The sequence below is a fragment of the Podarcis bocagei genome (assembly GCF_964188305.1).
Source record: "Podarcis bocagei genome assembly, chromosome: 2".
Lineage (NCBI taxonomy): Eukaryota > Metazoa > Chordata > Lepidosauria > Squamata > Lacertidae > Podarcis > Podarcis bocagei.
This window is the reverse complement of record NC_138126.1, coordinates 48,578,994-48,595,582: the sequence shown is the minus strand read 5'-3', so window position 1 is coordinate 48,595,582 and position 16,589 is coordinate 48,578,994. Positions and strand designations below refer to the sequence as shown.

At 42.0% G+C, this 16,589-nt stretch overlaps 1 protein-coding gene and 1 long non-coding RNA gene across 3 annotated transcripts; one reads left to right on the top strand and one right to left on the bottom strand.

Moving 5' to 3' along the window:
• Positions 1-925: 925 nt before the first annotated feature.
• Positions 926-13,288, bottom strand: ARF4 (ARF GTPase 4). Its single transcript, XM_081184390.1, has 6 exons — positions 12,885-13,288; positions 6,569-6,649; positions 5,248-5,357; positions 3,742-3,813; positions 3,199-3,324; positions 926-2,182 (listed from the first exon to the last, which is right to left on the bottom strand). Exons 1-6 carry the CDS (start codon positions 12,949-12,951, stop codon positions 2,096-2,098), a joined length of 543 nt encoding a protein of 180 aa, XP_081040516.1. The 5' UTR covers positions 12,952-13,288; the 3' UTR covers positions 926-2,095.
• A 171-nt stretch (positions 13,289-13,459) lies between these two features.
• On the top strand, positions 13,460-16,352 carry LOC308581687. 2 transcript variants are annotated; one of them, XR_014005158.1, is made up of 3 exons: positions 13,460-13,661; positions 14,659-14,761; positions 16,071-16,352. It is a non-coding gene; the product is annotated as an uncharacterized lncRNA (long non-coding RNA). The 2 variants fall into 2 exon arrangements; XR_014005159.1 differs by lacking the exon at positions 16,071-16,352 and adding an exon at positions 15,042-15,148.
• Positions 16,353-16,589: the final 237 nt, after the last annotated feature.

Below are 16,589 nucleotides of genomic sequence, written 5' to 3'. Positions count from 1 at the left end.
TGGTTTAGACCACAAAGATTAAATATGAACATCCAAGACATTTCAAAAGCAACTGTGCCTGTCCTATATGATGGGTTATACCATAAATACTGCATGAAGTGCCCTCAGCCTGGTGAGGACTTAAAATCCCTTATTGTAACTCTAGATACCAAGGATGTCCAACCAGTAGATTGTGATCTACCGGTAGATCCCTGGCTGATCCTGGTAGACTGGGATCCTTATCATGTACAAAAAGTTATGGGGGAAAAGCTAAAAAACTCTGTGCAATCCTCCCCCCAAAAAGCTCAACTCTGGGCAATCCACCCACCCACCCCACGCATGCTCCTCCTCCCTCCAATGACAATGGGTAGATCACTGCCAGCTTTTTTATACTGGGAGTAGATCACAGTCTCTTGGGAGTTGGACATGCCTGCTATATACCAACTTAAACTACAATAAGAATTCCTTACTGCAGATAATGATACAGCATTGGAATCTAATACAGTGGTACCTTGGTTCTTGAAGTTAGTCCATTCCGGGAGTCCGTTCGACTCCTGAAACCTTTTGAAAACCAAGGAGTGGCTTCTGATTTCCTGCAGGAGCTTCCTGCACTTAAGTGAAAGCCGTGTCGGACATTCAGTTTCCAAAAAACGTTCGCAAACCAGAACACTTACTTCTGGGTTTGTTGCATTTGGGAGCCGTTTGAGAACCAAAGTACCACTGTATTTCTGGTTTACTGTATTTCCTCTCAATGTGCCAGTTCCAAATTTGGCTGGAGTAAAATGAGGGGGGGGGGGGGAGGAACACTGAAAACTCAGCTTGGAAAGAGGGATATGAGAGTAAAATACAGACGATGTTAGATTTTCTAAGCAAGTGAACTACAGGAAAAGGGTTGCTAGCAAGCACAATGCAGTCCTCTCCAATTAAGTATGAAACTGACACAGTATTTGGGCAGTTTGTACTTTATTACAATTTTCAACTGTTAGTACTCTCATATCTGGACATTTTAATTTAGATTTACAGCTTCAAAAAACACTTTTACAGGATTTTAGTCTTGATGATTAACCAACTACACTGTACACAAGTTTAACTGCCCATCTTAATTTTTTGCCAAATTGAAAACAATTCAAAGGCTATTCAGATCTGTGTTTGTGTTCAAAGTACAGAAAAAACTCCGTTTATTGAAAAAGAATAATCTGTCACACATTCATATTATCAGTTCCACAAACTTAAGATTCAAGGAGCATACACAAAGCTATACATCTGTTTCATTTTTATTAAGAATAATTCTTAGTAGGTTATGAAGAAATTAATCCATTGAGTCTGAAGAATTTTCCAAAATCTGTCTTCATGAAGATATGTTCACCAATAAACAGTAAACTTTAGCAGAACTATTATACACTGGGCAAAACAGGCTGATATCAAAAAGCAACATGCAACAACAGAAAAAAAGATACAATATAAAGGAAGACAATCTGCTGAATATTGAAAACCTCAAAGAGCTTGTTGCAACTGGCACAAAAATGTTCTACCAATCAGATTCAATTCACACAAAGGCAAAAGTGGGTTGACAGAACCCAAGGGGTTAATTAAATGTTCCTCAGTGCAGAATATTTGAATAGTGTTTTAGAGCATTTTTCTGACGAACAATAATAGGAAGTGTTTTTATAAGAGAGAGAAATAAATATAAATGGAATGCTAGATTAAGTCAGCAGACTGTCTTAAGGAATGAAGTAAGATATCAGTAACTTAAAGAAGAAAAGGGGAAAATCTTTTTAAAATGTACTTAATTTAATTGGGGCTCAAGAAGCATTCAAACAGATTTCAAAAGTCACAACTATATTCAGGCATTTAGGCTAACAATAGAAGTAAAAATCAGAAGATACACTTTTTCCAAATTAAGGAGTTTTCTTTTTAACCCAAGCATATTGTTACCCTGGCAACATATAGCTTGGGTGAAGAATAATTGGCAACAAAATAAGTCAAAATGCTGTAATATCCTGCCCAAACCAGTTCCAGATACTGTACTGTATAATAACCAAGATGCAAACTAATTTTGATGTAACAAGCCTAGACCACTTATATCAAACATGTCCCTGGTGTGAAAGTCATCCAGTTAGCGCTTTGATAGCTCATTTGACAGCCAGTCAAGTCCCTCATACAGACCAGTTCCTTGTGTAGCACAGGTAGCTTGAACATACCACTGTTGGGAATGAGAAAGTGAAATATTTAATATCATACAGTCCATTTTTGAGAACGTTACAGCTCTCCAAGAGAATATTCTCATCCCCCCCCATCATGCAAGGCAAATTCAAACATCAGAACATAAAGAAGCTCACTTGGCCAAGGCATAGATTAGAACACGGCAGAAAGACCAAGTAAAGTGAAAAACTAGAAGGGCAACACAGGCATTATGAAATCTCTAGCTGAAACATCAAATGAAAGGTCTTAAAGAGCTATCACTCAGCATAAAGGGAACGTAGCCAGTCCATAGAGCTGCTTAAGACAGGAACATACAAGCAGGACATTCCACCACCCAAAAATGTAAAGGGGTAAGACAGATGCCATCTCTAGTAAACACACACACACACACACACACACACACACACACACACACATGACTTTATTGTATGGAACTATGACTAACTATGACTATCAGAAAAGATAAATAGTAGTCATTTTCTCTGCGCAAATGCATGATAACAGAACAGTAAAGGCAAAGTAAAGGGACACCTGACCATTAGGTCCAGTCGTGACCGACCCTGGGGTTGGTCATCTTGCTTCAGGCGAGCCAGAGCAGCGCACGGAAACACCATTTACCTTCCTGCCAGAGCGGTACCTATTTATCTACTTGCACTTTGATGTGCTTTTGAACTGCTAGGTTGGCAGGAGCAGGGACCGAGCAACGGGAGCTCACCCTGTCATGGGGATTCGAACCGCCAACCTTCTGATCGGCAAGTCCTAGGCTCTGTGGTTTAACCCACAGCACCACTCGCATCCCTTTTAACAGAACAGTACTAGCTCCAAGAACAACCTTCAGTGATTTAAAACCTAGCAGAGGAACTCAACAGTTTGGATCCAAGGATAGCCTTGTTAGGCATTTCTACTTACAGAGAATGGGAAAGAAAAGTACTTGCTATTCATACGTTCCAACCCACAGAATATATCAAGATGGGGAGAAAGCCACATGGCAAACTATTTTTGCTTTACGGTACTTACAGTTCTGTTGCGCAGGGACTGAAGGCCTAGTTTATCTGTCATTTCACTTATTGCCATGGCATTTGGCAAGTCTTGTTTGTTTGCAAAGAGAAGCAGCACTGCATCTCTCAACTCGTCTTCCTGAAGCTGGAGGAGGAAACACCATGCTAGTTATTTCCCCTGTTGATAGTTGTTAGCACCAAAAGTACAAGTTAGGGAGGCTTTGGGGCTGGCAATATTTTTGGTCCTTCACATTTCTCCCAGTAGTTTTCAGTAGCTAGTTGATTTAGTTACCATCAGTGTATGTAAGCAACTCAGACAAGAAACACTATGTCAAGTTAGGGTGATAGTTGCAAGAAGGATTTCACTGAAACCCAATAGGGAAGTTCTGAGAAGCACCACCTCTCATATTATTGCCTCTAAACACAGAACAGTGCATGCTAACATCCCACACTAAAATATCTGATGTTTTTGTAAATTAACCTCTCGATTTTATTAGATACGGAGGACTAAACCATTGGAGTCAGACACAGGAGGAGTTCAGATTGAGTTAGAGGCAGTTACCATTTTCTGGAGTTCTTCTGCTGCTTCCTGGATTCTCTCTCTGTCGTTGCTATCTACCACAAAAATGAGACCCTGAAAAGAAAGTGTATTTCTTATCAAGCATGTTTGACATCTGAAATGCTATTCAAATAAAATCTGAAGTCACCATTATAGAGATATTTAATGAATCTTTACTCCTGTGACAAATGGGAACGTATGCAAGAAATCAGAAGGTATCAGAGACCAAAGATCCATGCAAACTATTCTATCACAATGGGCTAACACCTCAGAAGGGCCAGGGACACTAACAGTTTAGTCTCATTGTTTATTTTTAAAGCAACAGTAACATATTACAACTTGCAGCAGAAAGCAATACTCTCTTCACCAGAGGAATTATTGCGACAGTGTCATCCAAGTCAACATGAATACAAGCAATTTTATTTGCAAACAATTCACAAAGTTGTCACAGCAGGCTGCCAAGAGTGCTTCTACATCACTAGGATGGTTTAGCTATAATAGTTGTTGCGCTGCATGGAACAGTTGTGCCACGTCACATTGTTCAGATGCAATGATGACGGTGAATGAAATTTCTTCCCTACCACAAGTATAGGTTTTCAAAATATGCTCCAAGCAGTGTATAGTCAAGGCTTGGCTCATGTTTTCTACCAGCTGTGATCCACAGACCTCATTGCTGTTTCACTGCTGGTAATTTTTCGTAAAATTGCAGCAAAAAGTATTTGAACTGCCTGGTCAGAGACAGGCAGTAGTTCACTCTGCAAGCCCAACAGGTAAGAGAGAGATCAATAAACTACACCCACCCCCTGACAGGGGCCATTAGTCTCCAGAGGTATACTATTTTCATTGATGCAGTTAGTGATCTGTCTGTGGCAAGGACATAATTGGCTCTTGAACTCAGATCATTATTTGCTTGGCCTCTGAAGAACCAACTTGAGCATGCATCCTGCTATGTGCACAAGGCCATTAAAAGGTGGAATGCAAGACTGCACAAACAGATGTCTTCCTCCCTCTGCCCACTCAGAGCCCATGTGCCCCCAAAATATGTTTGAGGGTCCCCCAACCCTCTGAAGCAAAATTTGAAGGTATATGGAGGGCTGCAGAGAGCAAGAGAGGAAGCACAGCCTATTTATTAGTGTGAGGAAGGTGAATCCCATTTATTAAAGAGGAAGGGCGACAAAGAGCACATGGAACCATATTTTCCTTTTCGGCCTAACTGAATGCAAATTATTGCCTATTAAAACCTTGGACAGCTTGGATTCTGTGTGCCTTAGTACTAGTTAAGTCCACAGTAGCTTTAATGGTCTCAGGAAAATTATCACAATGCCGATTTGAAAATTCCAGTGTTTTAAAGTAGCACTGAAAGTTAGTGTTGGCCTATGCTGCTATTGGGATTATACTGGGGGTGGGGGGTATTAGTACAAATCTTTTTACTAGGCAGTATAACTTTGCACCAGTCTACAAAAGAGAGAATGAAAATGGATTTGGCAAAGTGTATGTTAGAGGAATTACCTGTGTGTTCTGAAAATAATGCCTCCAGAGTGGCCTGATTTTATCTTGACCACCAACATCCCAAACAGTGAAACAGATGTTTTTATATTCTACTGTTTCCACATTAAAACCTAAATGGAAAAAAACCACAATTATGACAATAAGGACCAGCGAGCAACCAATTTTCTAGCACTACTCAAGCTAGGCAGATGTGAGCCCAATGACTAGGAGAGCATGGGATGTCTTCATTTCCTAAAGGACTATGAAATAAATTTAATAAATGTAAAGTCACTAAGACCTGCAATTAGAGTTTTACATATTCATACTTCAAGCTCTATGTAGAGCAGGTGTTTGCCAAACATTTTCAGAAAACTATTACATGTTAGTTTTCAGAACAATTCTGGTTTCTTTAATTTGTCTATACAGTAGCACCTCGGCTTACGTTACCCTCGGGTAACATAAACTTCAGGTTGCAAAAGTGGCAAACCCGGAAGTGTTTCACCGCGCATGCATGCGCAGAAGTGGTCCCTCTGGTTGTGGAAACCTCAGGATCTGACCGGAGCTCCGGAACGGATCCCACCTGCAACCGGAGGTACCACTGTATTACAAAGGAATATATTAAGACCTGTCAGAAGAAAAGCTGGGCTTAGAAGCAAGCAGTGTTCCAAATTCACCAGGAGCATTTTGCACATGGCTATCAGCCGCTTGCGACCAAGTGAAGACGTCAGGATAACACCTGAAGTCTCCACCATCTGGAGGTGCATGCCTGGGGATCCCTAGATCTTGACTATTTTCACACACCAGCAGCACATCCTGTAGAATTCTATCTGTTTTTTTTTATCTGCACAATCAGAATGAATTTCAGGAAAAGTCATATTGAAAAATACGACTTTCAAGCTACCTGGCCCAAAAATGGCAAGAAGGCATTCTGTTTTGGCAACTGTAAGTAACCCTGGTTTAAGGAGCCATTTGGTGCCTGTATATCTGAGTTTCTAACAATGGAAGCAAATGGAAGATGTTGCTAAAATCTATGTAGCAATCACATACATCTTCATCCACAAGTGTTACACTAGTTCCAGGATGCTCTCTTTGTTGGCTTTGCTACCCAAAGCAAGAATCCCCCATTTCAGGGAAAATTCACAATCTTTCAGGAATTGTGAAATCCAGTAATATGTACCATAAACATTGTGTGGGAACAAACTTCAGGAGTTCTACCTCTATCATATTCTCTGGCAAGTTCCTCTATATCAATTCCTGAAAACATAGAATATATATTTTTTGTTTCAAAGTTTTAAACAAAAATGGTTGTTAATATTGACAATATGTATCTGATCTTGCTTACCAATTGTGGGAATTGTAGTGACAATCTCTCCTAACTTCAGCTTATACAGAATGGTCGTTTTTCCAGCAGCATCCAAACCAACTAGAGAAAACAAATGTTTATTAGTTTAAAAAAATGAACACCCCATTTCATAAAATCTGTTTTGACAATGAAAAACAAAGACTGTGGTACATTTTAAAATCAAATAGTTAGTTATTACTTTTAAATATGTTTTTTAAAATAGAATTTCCATTCTGGGTTAGTTCAGACATAATTTTACACCATGTAAACCAAACTAGATATAACACATGTTCCATTCTTTCATTGTATTCTGCAATTCCCTCCCTAGTTTGCCAAGTAAGCCACTTATTTGCCTTACATCCAAACTAGACCTCACTCATAAGAGCTGATAACCAAAATTTTGAGAAGTACAGCTCTCTGAAATAGATTCAGACAGACAAGACAGCCTGTAACATCAACTGAAAATTGCAGTTTTTGACTTTCTGTGACTATTTTACTGCTTTTAAAAATGAGACCAATGTTCTTGGTATTATGTATGGACATAACATGAAGTTCCCAGTAGCTTCCTCAGAGTAGGGCTAACAAACTCAGTGCTGGCTATTAACAAAACATAGTACAGTCGTACCTTGGATCCCAAACGCCTTGAAAGGCGAATGTTTTGGCTCCCGAACGCCGCAAACCTGGAAGCGAGTGTTCCGGTTTGCAAACATTCTTTGGAACCCGAACGTCTGATATGGCTTGCGATTGGCTGCAGCCACACTTTGCTTCCCAAACATTTTTTAAGTCTAACAGACTTCTGGAAAGGATTCTGTTTGACTTCCAAGGTACCACTGTAAATGGCAGAGGTTAACACAAAGGTATCAGAGCATAAAAGAGTTTATTCTTTAATAATTGAGTGGGATGCGGGGTGGGGGAATCCTGAGAACTCTATATTACTCCATCTGATAGTGAACTGAGGGAGGGAGTGCTGACAGTGCTGTAGTCAAAATAGGGAAACTGAGAAATAAGAGGTCAGGGGAACCCCAAAATTTGTAAAAGTAATGGCATGAACAGAATCACTATTGCTAGGAGTGGAGGATACACTGCTGTATTTTGTGGCAGGTCCCACCCATTAGAGCAATTCCCTTCTTCTCCATGAACCTTCAGAATATTTCGAACATGAGTAAACAATAATGAAAGTGCACCTGGTAGCTAGATCACGCATCCAAAATGGTTTCCAAAGCTCATTTTTTACTGCTTAAAACTTAAGAAAACCAGGAAAATTGTATAACATAGTGCAAGAAACCTTGGTTTACTATAAATTGCAGCTGTAAATTATATAAGCTCAAAATCCTATGGTTTCTACCCTATACGGTTATGGACCCAGCTCTACATGGAGCAACTAAAATGTTTTAGTTTTTTCCCCCTACTTTACTGTTAGCTGTTCAAGTACAAATGCTTTAATACATTTTTTTCAATAAAACATGTTTATAAGTCTTCAAATTGTGGTGGAATAGGTCTTCTACTAGTGCAAGACAAGATGTAGTCTGAGATTGCCTGCAGTACTGACAGAGTACACCAAATGTATTTTGTGGGCAGAATAGTAAATCATTAGGGACTATTTAATTGTTAATTAAGGAAATATTAAAACGCAGTGTCTGAGCTAGGAAAAAAATTAAGTTGTGCTATAAATTATTTTCACTGCATTCTTAGCACAGTGCAATCTGGGACTGAATGCTAAAACACTAAATAAAAACAAATAACTGCATCTTTAATTTTTTTTAAAAAAAACCTTCAGCAAATAGTTGCTAGGGTAGAGCCCAAGGACTATGGCACTGTCCAAGGTATCTTCCGTTTCTTGAATAAGCTATCAGAATTATCCTATACTGCATATTAAAAACCTGCTTTTCTATTTTTGCATCTCCCCTATTATCCATTAATTCACACCAAGCAGTGTTTAGTAATTACAGTATACAATGAGGCTGCTACCCTGAGAACTGAGTGGAAGAAAACTGCTCCTTTGTCACATACCACAACAGCCTTCTGCAGCCACAAAACAGCTTATCTGAAAGTGGGGGGAACCTCCTGAACAGCATTTTATGGGGCACAGGGATTGTTGCTCAAACATGCACAACCAACTAGAGAAGCTTTTAGAGATGAGTGGGGTTACAAGGAATAAGAAGGGACAAGGAACCACACTTCCACTCACAGTTCTCAGGATCCAAGCTAACAAATCAGGCTGCTAATTTTTCAATTTAAAGAGAATACATGTTGGGCATAGCGCTTCTTTGCACCTGCATGAACTATGCCAATGCAGAACAAAGTGGAAATGATTCCCCATCACCACCCCAGGCTATTACAGGGAAGGGGAGGCTTCCTTCTAGCCCCCTCTACTTGGTCAAGGAATGAGAACTTGAAGAAGCCAGAAGAATGAAAAGGGGGCTTTGTTATGTCCAACTGAGATCCTTTTACATACAGATGCTGCACTTGCACGTGAGAAGCCTGTGCAGTATCTTCCTTCATACAGTATATTTAGGATCTTGGAATAGTGGTTATTATATTGTCTTCTGGTGTTTGGTAAATGAGAATGCTTTCTTCTGATGTTATCTAAAGAACTTTCTGTACAGGCTGGAAAGTTTAATGTCCTGTCTATTTTTTCAAGCTCTGCTGAGTGAAAAATAACTTCAGCATGTTCTTACATATTGACAGTATATAAAACGTACAAATCTAAGATCTGCAGCTTCTAACGCATTTGCTTTACCTTCCTGCCTTTTCAGGGCAATTCTATATTCTGGACACAGGGAAAGCAACCTAGATATCGCACTGGTTAATGACCAGTCTTATGTGAAGAAATTGGTTTTTCTAATTTATAAAATTGTTTTGTTAGTTAAGCCAAGAAATATTTACAGAAGAGGTTTTTATAAAGAAAAAGTCAAGTGCATGAATACATGCCATCTAATCCTCATGTGACCTGTAAATTCTGTGGCTGGGATTCAGAACTCCTGTGAGAGGTACTTCACTCTAGGAGTCTCCTGCTGGGGAGGTGGGGACCTTTTGCCCTGCAATGGATGAGATTCTGGAATGATGTGGGAAATAGTGCAGGGAAGAATCAACAAAAAATGCCTTCCCCCTTCTCCAGCGGAAGCCTCTACTGTACATCATCTGAGTTTGAAGGCAACAAGAATTTAGGATGCCTTAATGGGAGCCTAAGTTCTAGATGCTCTTAACACCAACAGTGGTAAAGCTGGATATATAATATATAAGCTACAGTACTCTAAAGCTATGTAACAAAATTACCATCAGATAAGTTAGTATTAGATGTAAGCAAGGTTCATTACCACTTCATGTGGTAACTATCTCCTAAAATGTTCCCTGTGAGAAAGGAGGGGGGGGACTATAATTATTATTATTTATTGGATTTATATACCGCCCTATACTCAGAGGTCTCTGGGGGGTCTTCAGGACTAGGATTCCATCTTTTCTTGACCTTCAAAGTGCACAGATAAGGGAGACTAGAAGGCATTGCTTTTGTGTTGATTAATGCCTGAGCAAAGAAAGATGGATAAAAATGAAGCTGCTTATTTAGTATACATTGAGAAGTGCTGAAGGCAACTGGTTTTGACTGAAGGTAAAATTGAGGACAGTCCAGGTGAAGCTGTAACAGGAAAATCTTCGGTGTGTAATGTATTTGCATGGGTTGGACATATTTTTGAAAAACACACGAAAGATCCACTTTATTTTTCTATAAAGCTGATTGTCTACTATAATCAAAGCATCACCATTCAGATTAGCAATATAAATATATCTAAAGTACCATTTCTAACAATATCAGTAATTGCTAGGGAGAAACCAAACATCAGCTGCTTTGTGGGAAGCAACATGAGAATGCTAAGTGATTTGAAGCAGTTGATAAGGCTCCAAAAGTCTTAGCACCACTAGAGACACAGAATACAACTTAGTATGTTTAATACTGGCAGAAGAGATAAATAACCTGGTTTTGAGTCCACTTCTATGTGTAGTCCTGCCAAAATGAAAACTTAAACACACATGTTACTGTCTCATCAGCAATTGCTAACAAGAGTGCTTCACCAACAGTGACACACATACAAGCCTACTTCACCCCTCCCCCTCCAACACATGCAAGGAGGAGATTGGAAGCTTCCATTTCCTTCTTTGAAGTAATCCAAACCGTGAAGTGTAGTTAGTTTAAATGATGGTTTACTGCAAAAAGACCACAGCTGGTCTTGACTTGTTCCAATAAACTATAGTTTAAGCTAACCATGGTTTGTGATTGTCAGATGTAATGACAAACAAAATTTATTTTAAATCTGGAAATGGATTCTTTCAATCTCTTTCTCTGGCATATGTCCAAAGAAACAGGAGGAGGGAGTGCTCAAGTCCAAGTAGGCCTGTTTGCGTAGCATTAAGCCATTGTTTAGTGTTGCGCCCAATGTGTCCCTTTACGAGTTATCATCTCAGACACAAACACAAGAGATAATTCTAGAACAGATACTGGCCTTTTAAAATTCAGATTATGGTAACATAAGTCCAAACAGAACTTCAACACTCAAAACAGTTTGTGACTACATACTATCGTTCTGGAATTTGAAATGAAATTTTTAACGGGAGGTATGTCAGCATGTTTAGCATCATAATCATAGGATATTCCCACATGCATTATAACAATAATCCATTCTATGTCTCAGTTCTCTCACTAACATAGTTCAATTGGCTGCAAAGTGATCCGCCAGGAAAGACCCCTTGTGTTGTGCTTAACAGCAACCATTTGAGACAATTAAGAGCTGGTTTTTAAAAAGCTGTGTCTAGACCATGGACACTTAGGGATCCAGGATAAAACAACACTAGAACTCATTAATTTGATGGGGAATTGGTTAGGGTGCAATATTAACCCTGGCTGGCAGCAATGGAGCTTTATGGAGCAGTACAGCCAGTAATGCATTCACAGTGTGATGCTCATGCTGGCCAAGGCAAGGGAAAAAACGCTAGCTTTGGGCAAGCATATAGGAGAGCTCTTCTGCACAGGGTTGGACAGAGGGCTATCTCCACACCATCCAAAAGCCCTCCAGCATGGTGGATCTGAGGCTTGGGCTGCTCTGCCCAAGGATGACAAGACAAGACAAAGCACATATGGGTGACATTTACCATTTTAAACTTGCAGCCATGCATCCTTGAGACAACAGCGTAATTCCAAATTCAAAACCAATGACCTTTCACAACAGCCACTGTATATAATTAGGGCAACATCCTAAGTTAACATGCCAGGCTATCAACAGGATACAGGCAAAGAGTTATAAGCATCTTTCTGTGAACCACCCAGCTCAGTACTGATTTGTGTAATCTTAAACTGAACGAACCAACAAGGCAGGGCATGCCCCTTAACTCCATACATAAAAAAGTAAATACAAAATGTGCATCTCATTTTAATAAAAACTAACAAATACTAAGAACCCGCCCTGTCCAAAATACTAATGGCATGAAGCAATGTGGATATCTGCACACTGATTATTCACCATCCCAAAAGTGTTGTGGGATAGGATGAGAGGCAGGGGGAGGGGGGAAAAAGTTATGCTAATACAACTGTCTGTAACAAAAAAAAACTAGGAGACAGCTGTCAGTGTAACTGACTCTTCCATTTTTATTTGCAGTATAATTATTACCGCATTTCGCTTTACATTTCTGCATTTGGAAAAAAATTGTGCGTGTATTGTCTATGTATGTATGTACATATGTATGTATTAAAAGAACAATTCCTACGATCACAACAAACGCGAAGGCTCTCTGTGTGCGCCGAGGGTTAGCGAGGGATCAGACTGACGGCACCGGACTTATTTTGAAACACAGGAAGCCCATCGGGACGGAAAACGAACCCACATCCTGAAAAGAGCAGAAGGCCCCGGGCGAAGATAAATTCCGCTCGTTCTAAAAATGTCTCCCAAGGTGGATTCCTTACGAACGTCCTGCAAGGAGGGCGCGGGGGGGGGGAGGCCATGGAGACCCTCCCTTCCTCTCTCCTTCTTTCTCCCCCCTCCCTCTCTCCTTGTCTCCCGACAGCACAAGGCCTGGCCCGAACAATGCTGCCTGCCTGCCTGGCGCCCGCCCGCCCCACTGCTGTGCCTTCCCATCCCAGCCCCCGCGAAGACTCCAACACTCCCCCCCCCTCGCTAGGCGAACGGGGAGCGAGGGAAGCAACCGGCCGCCGGCTCCTCTGCCCGGGGTGGGGTCCCCTCAGGCCCGGCTCGCTACCCCTGGCGGAGCGGGTGTGGAATTGAGGGGGGGGGGTTTGAAGCGCCTCTCTCTCTTTGCCCGCCCGTCTCACCCATGAGGATGCGCATCTGCTTCTTGCCGAAGAGGCGCGAGAAGAGGGAGGAGATGGTGAGGCCCATGGCGGCTCCCGGCTGGGCGGAGGTAGCGGCGGCGGCGCAAGAGCGGAGCGGGCCGAGTGCGAAGGCGGCGGCGGGGAAGGCGAAAGCAAGAGGCCCCGGTCCCTCTTTCTCGCTACTTCTCTTCCTCCTCCTCCTCCTCCTCCTCCTCCCTCTCTCGCTCCCGCAGAGACGACGAAACCAGCTGAGCCTCGGGAGCAGGCGAAGGGCGACCGCGGCGTCCGCGCACCGGGGCTGATCTGTGTCGGGGGAGCCTGGCTCTCTCTTAGCTCTCTCTTTTCTCTCTCTCTTTGCCACGTCACGGCCGCCCCGGCTCCAACGCGGACAAAATCGCGTCACGCCCGCCACATCCTCACCGCGGCACCACCCACACGAACCTCGAGCAGGCCTCACGACACGCAGGAAGACTACGGCTCCCAGGCCGCCTCTCGCCGCCGCAGCCTTGGCGGGTCTGGTTTTCGGCTCGCGAGGCACGATGGGAAACGTAGTCCTCAAGAGGCTCGGCTGCTTGCCCCTCTAGAAAGAGAGTTTCTGTGTGTGAGAGAGAGAAAGAGGCGCAGGGAGTGCTGGGAAGTGTAGTAGTCTCCCCCCTCCTTTTCTTCTTCTATCGGCTTCCCGTCTGCTATTTCTGCAGCAGGGAGTGCTGGGAGTCATTGTCACCTCGTGCTGAGCTTGAGGCCTAGCCCCTTCGTGTGGATGGTTAGAGAGCAAAGGTAGTTGTGGAGCCACCGGCAGCCATAGACCTCATTCCCACAAAGCAGCAAATGCAGTGGTGGCAAACCTAGTCCTGGACTATATCACTTCAGAGTTTGGGGGTGGAAATTGTGTATATTAAAAGCTAAATGTTAGGCGCTTCTGCTTCTCCCTGACATGCTTTATTTCTAGGTGCAGGGAGGAGTCTTATGAGACTGTACTTGTCGCTGGAAGTGGTACAGCAGATTTACCACTGCACCAGCCGCTTGTGAGACTTGTCCAGATTATACTAGAAGGAACTGCTAATGTCACATTGAATCAAATCCTGGATCCCCAAATCTCTGCTTCCCTCAAAAGTAATTCTTGCTCATCTGGAAGGATTAATGACACAGACACATCCTTTTTTTCTCCTTATATATTTCTGTAGTTAATCATGTTATTTCTCATGAAGAAGACCATAATGATTTTAGATTGCCTGCATTTGAGAGAGTGGTGCCTGTTCACCTTTCAACTCAGGATCCTGTTTAATTATTTCCTTGGAATTTTGAAGGAGACATATTCCTACATAATGAAAACAACTCCAGGTAGATGGTCCCCAGATTTATTTGTCTATAAATGATGCTTGCAATGAAAGCAAAGTGGGAAGGGCAACAAGACTTCTCAAATGTTAATAAATGTTTGCTATGAAATATTGCCCATCAGTAGTTGTGCTGGATTACAGGTTATTTGGAATTTAATATCTGATACGAGTATATTAATAAATTCTCAACTCCATCTACAAAAAGAGAAATAGCTTCTGCTCAATCCTAATCTGGTTTGTAACAGAATCACTAGAATGAAGTACTGTACATGATGAGGTCTTGTCACTTGTGTTGCAAGACAGAGGTGTCCTTAAATTGCTTGCTTTGGATCACTGTTTTGGTATAGGGTATGATATTACAGCAAGGGAAAAGGTTGGCTGGGATGCCTCAGCAAAAATAGATTCATGGTAGTTCTGTTTGATTATTATTCTTGCAGCTGGCAGTTGACAGGTGGAGGCAGAGTTCAAGGGAAGAATGCTGCTACCACAGCACAGAAACACACTTATCATTCCTCTCCAGGTATTGCTCTTCAGTGTCTGGTATGTCCACATAAAAGCTCCCTTCAACTTTTTATAACGCTTTTCTTAATAACTTAATTTTGATACAGTTTAAGTTTCATAAAGACTTTAGAAAGGACCAACTGTTTATTATTGTAAAATAAGTATTGTTTATGTCACCCTTTACCAACCTTGTACTAGAGCTATTTGTCACTGATGTGCCAAGAACTCTGCTGATCAAGTCACATGCTTTTTCAGGGCACCCAGACCAAGTGTTTTCCACACTGTCTACATCTTTTCCTTTTCTTTTTTTGTACAAAAGGTTGGAACCTTCTTAATGAGGTACAGGCCTTCTTGAAAATGAGCTGAACAGAATTCCAACTGTCTCACCATGGCCATTGTTCTCAATTAAAAGAGCTTCTTTTGCTATATTTTCGTTTTCACTCATGTGCTCATTTACTAAAGGTTCTTTAGCTAAAGCTAGTTCAGTCAAAAAATATGTGCATTATGAAGATTTTCCTCATTTTTTCCACTGCACAGCACATTTATTGGTTCCAAGGATCCCTGTAGGTCATTTCAAAAAAAATATTCCTTTTTAGTAATAGGCACTTAATTAAAATAATCATAATGGATTGTTATCGTGGCATCTTGCTTTTGTGAAAACAGGACTCCCCTCTGTATGGCCCCAAAATCTGCTCCAGAGGGTTAGGGGACTCACTGGGTGCATCGAAGGGCACAAGGCAGAGGAGAAAGAGGAATTCCATTGTGCCCATTAGGACGGCATTGGATCTATCCTAAAAATAGTAAAATGTGTCAACTATTAGTACCTGGACTTCAAAGGTTAAAGCTCAAATAAAATGCAATATGTGTTGGTCTAGATGCACCCTTAAATTAGCAGTAATGGCCTTCTTGCCCTTGCTGATAAATTTAGCCCTGCTGTCTCATAATTTGGCACTATTATCTCTTGGCCTAAGGGCTCATGTTTCACTGTAACGATTCAATTGGTGTTGTTCTACTGATGGAAGGCATCTTTCTGCCATGGACTGGCTAGATGCAGAGGAGTGGCGGGAGGCACCAACTGGAGAGCCCTCAAGGAAACCCTCAGGGAAGAAGACTCGGAGCCAGTGGATTGGTGGTGGGATGACGGTGAATGGTCAGAGAAGAGGGAGCAGACTAAGAGAGGTGTCAGAAGCTGAAGAGGTAACAGGGTTTAGTGAGCAGGAAGAGAGGCATCCAGACTCAAGAGGCAGGAGAGGAGTGGGGCTAGGAGACAGGTGAGGCAGGCTGCTGAAGAATCCAGGGATTCTCCTCCGCCTGCTGTGACCAGCTCATCTCTCCCCTGCTCTCCTAGAACTTGCAGAGAAATGAAGAGGGCAGAGCCATAAGAGACAAGGTGATGAAGCTGTCGGCTGCTGGGGAACGAACCTGGGAAGGAGCCTTAGAAAGCTTTGGGAAGGTGGGGATCTTCAGTCCTTGCAACTGCTTCATTGGGTCTAGACCTACAGGGAAGGGTTGCTGTGACCACTAGGACTGAGTTGCTTTGTTTCTTTGAATAGTTAACTTCACCACCATCAGGTGCTTTATTATTTTATTGCTGACCTATGCCAGCTCCTGACACTGTCACGAGTGGAAACGGGAGAACATAACAGTAGCCTTCTGGATCAGTCCAATGTCCCAGGTAGTCCTGTCGTCACAGCAGCCAACAATATGCTTGTAGGAAACCTGCAAACAGTACTTGCGCACAGGAGCGCTCCCGCATCCCTTGCCCAGTGATTTCCAGCAAGTGGTATTCAGAAGTATTACAGCCTCCATCTGCCAATGGAGCACCACCAAGTGGATACCGTCTGTCTCTGGTATGGTCCACAAAGAA

Bases quoted from the DNA above. Each gene is read 5' to 3' on its own strand.
- ARF4 (XM_081184390.1), bottom strand. From the start codon at position 12,951: ATGGGCCTCACCATCTCCTCCCTCTTCTCGCGCCTCTTCGGCAAGAAG. The intron at 3,325-3,741 runs GTAACTGCCTCT...TTCCTCCTCCAG, and splicing joins CAGAAGAACTCCAGAAAATG to CTTCAGGAAGACGAGTTGAG. The intron at 2,183-3,198 runs GTAAGTACCGTA...CATTCCCAACAG, and splicing joins AGTCCCTGCGCAACAGAACT to TGGTATGTTCAAGCTACCTG.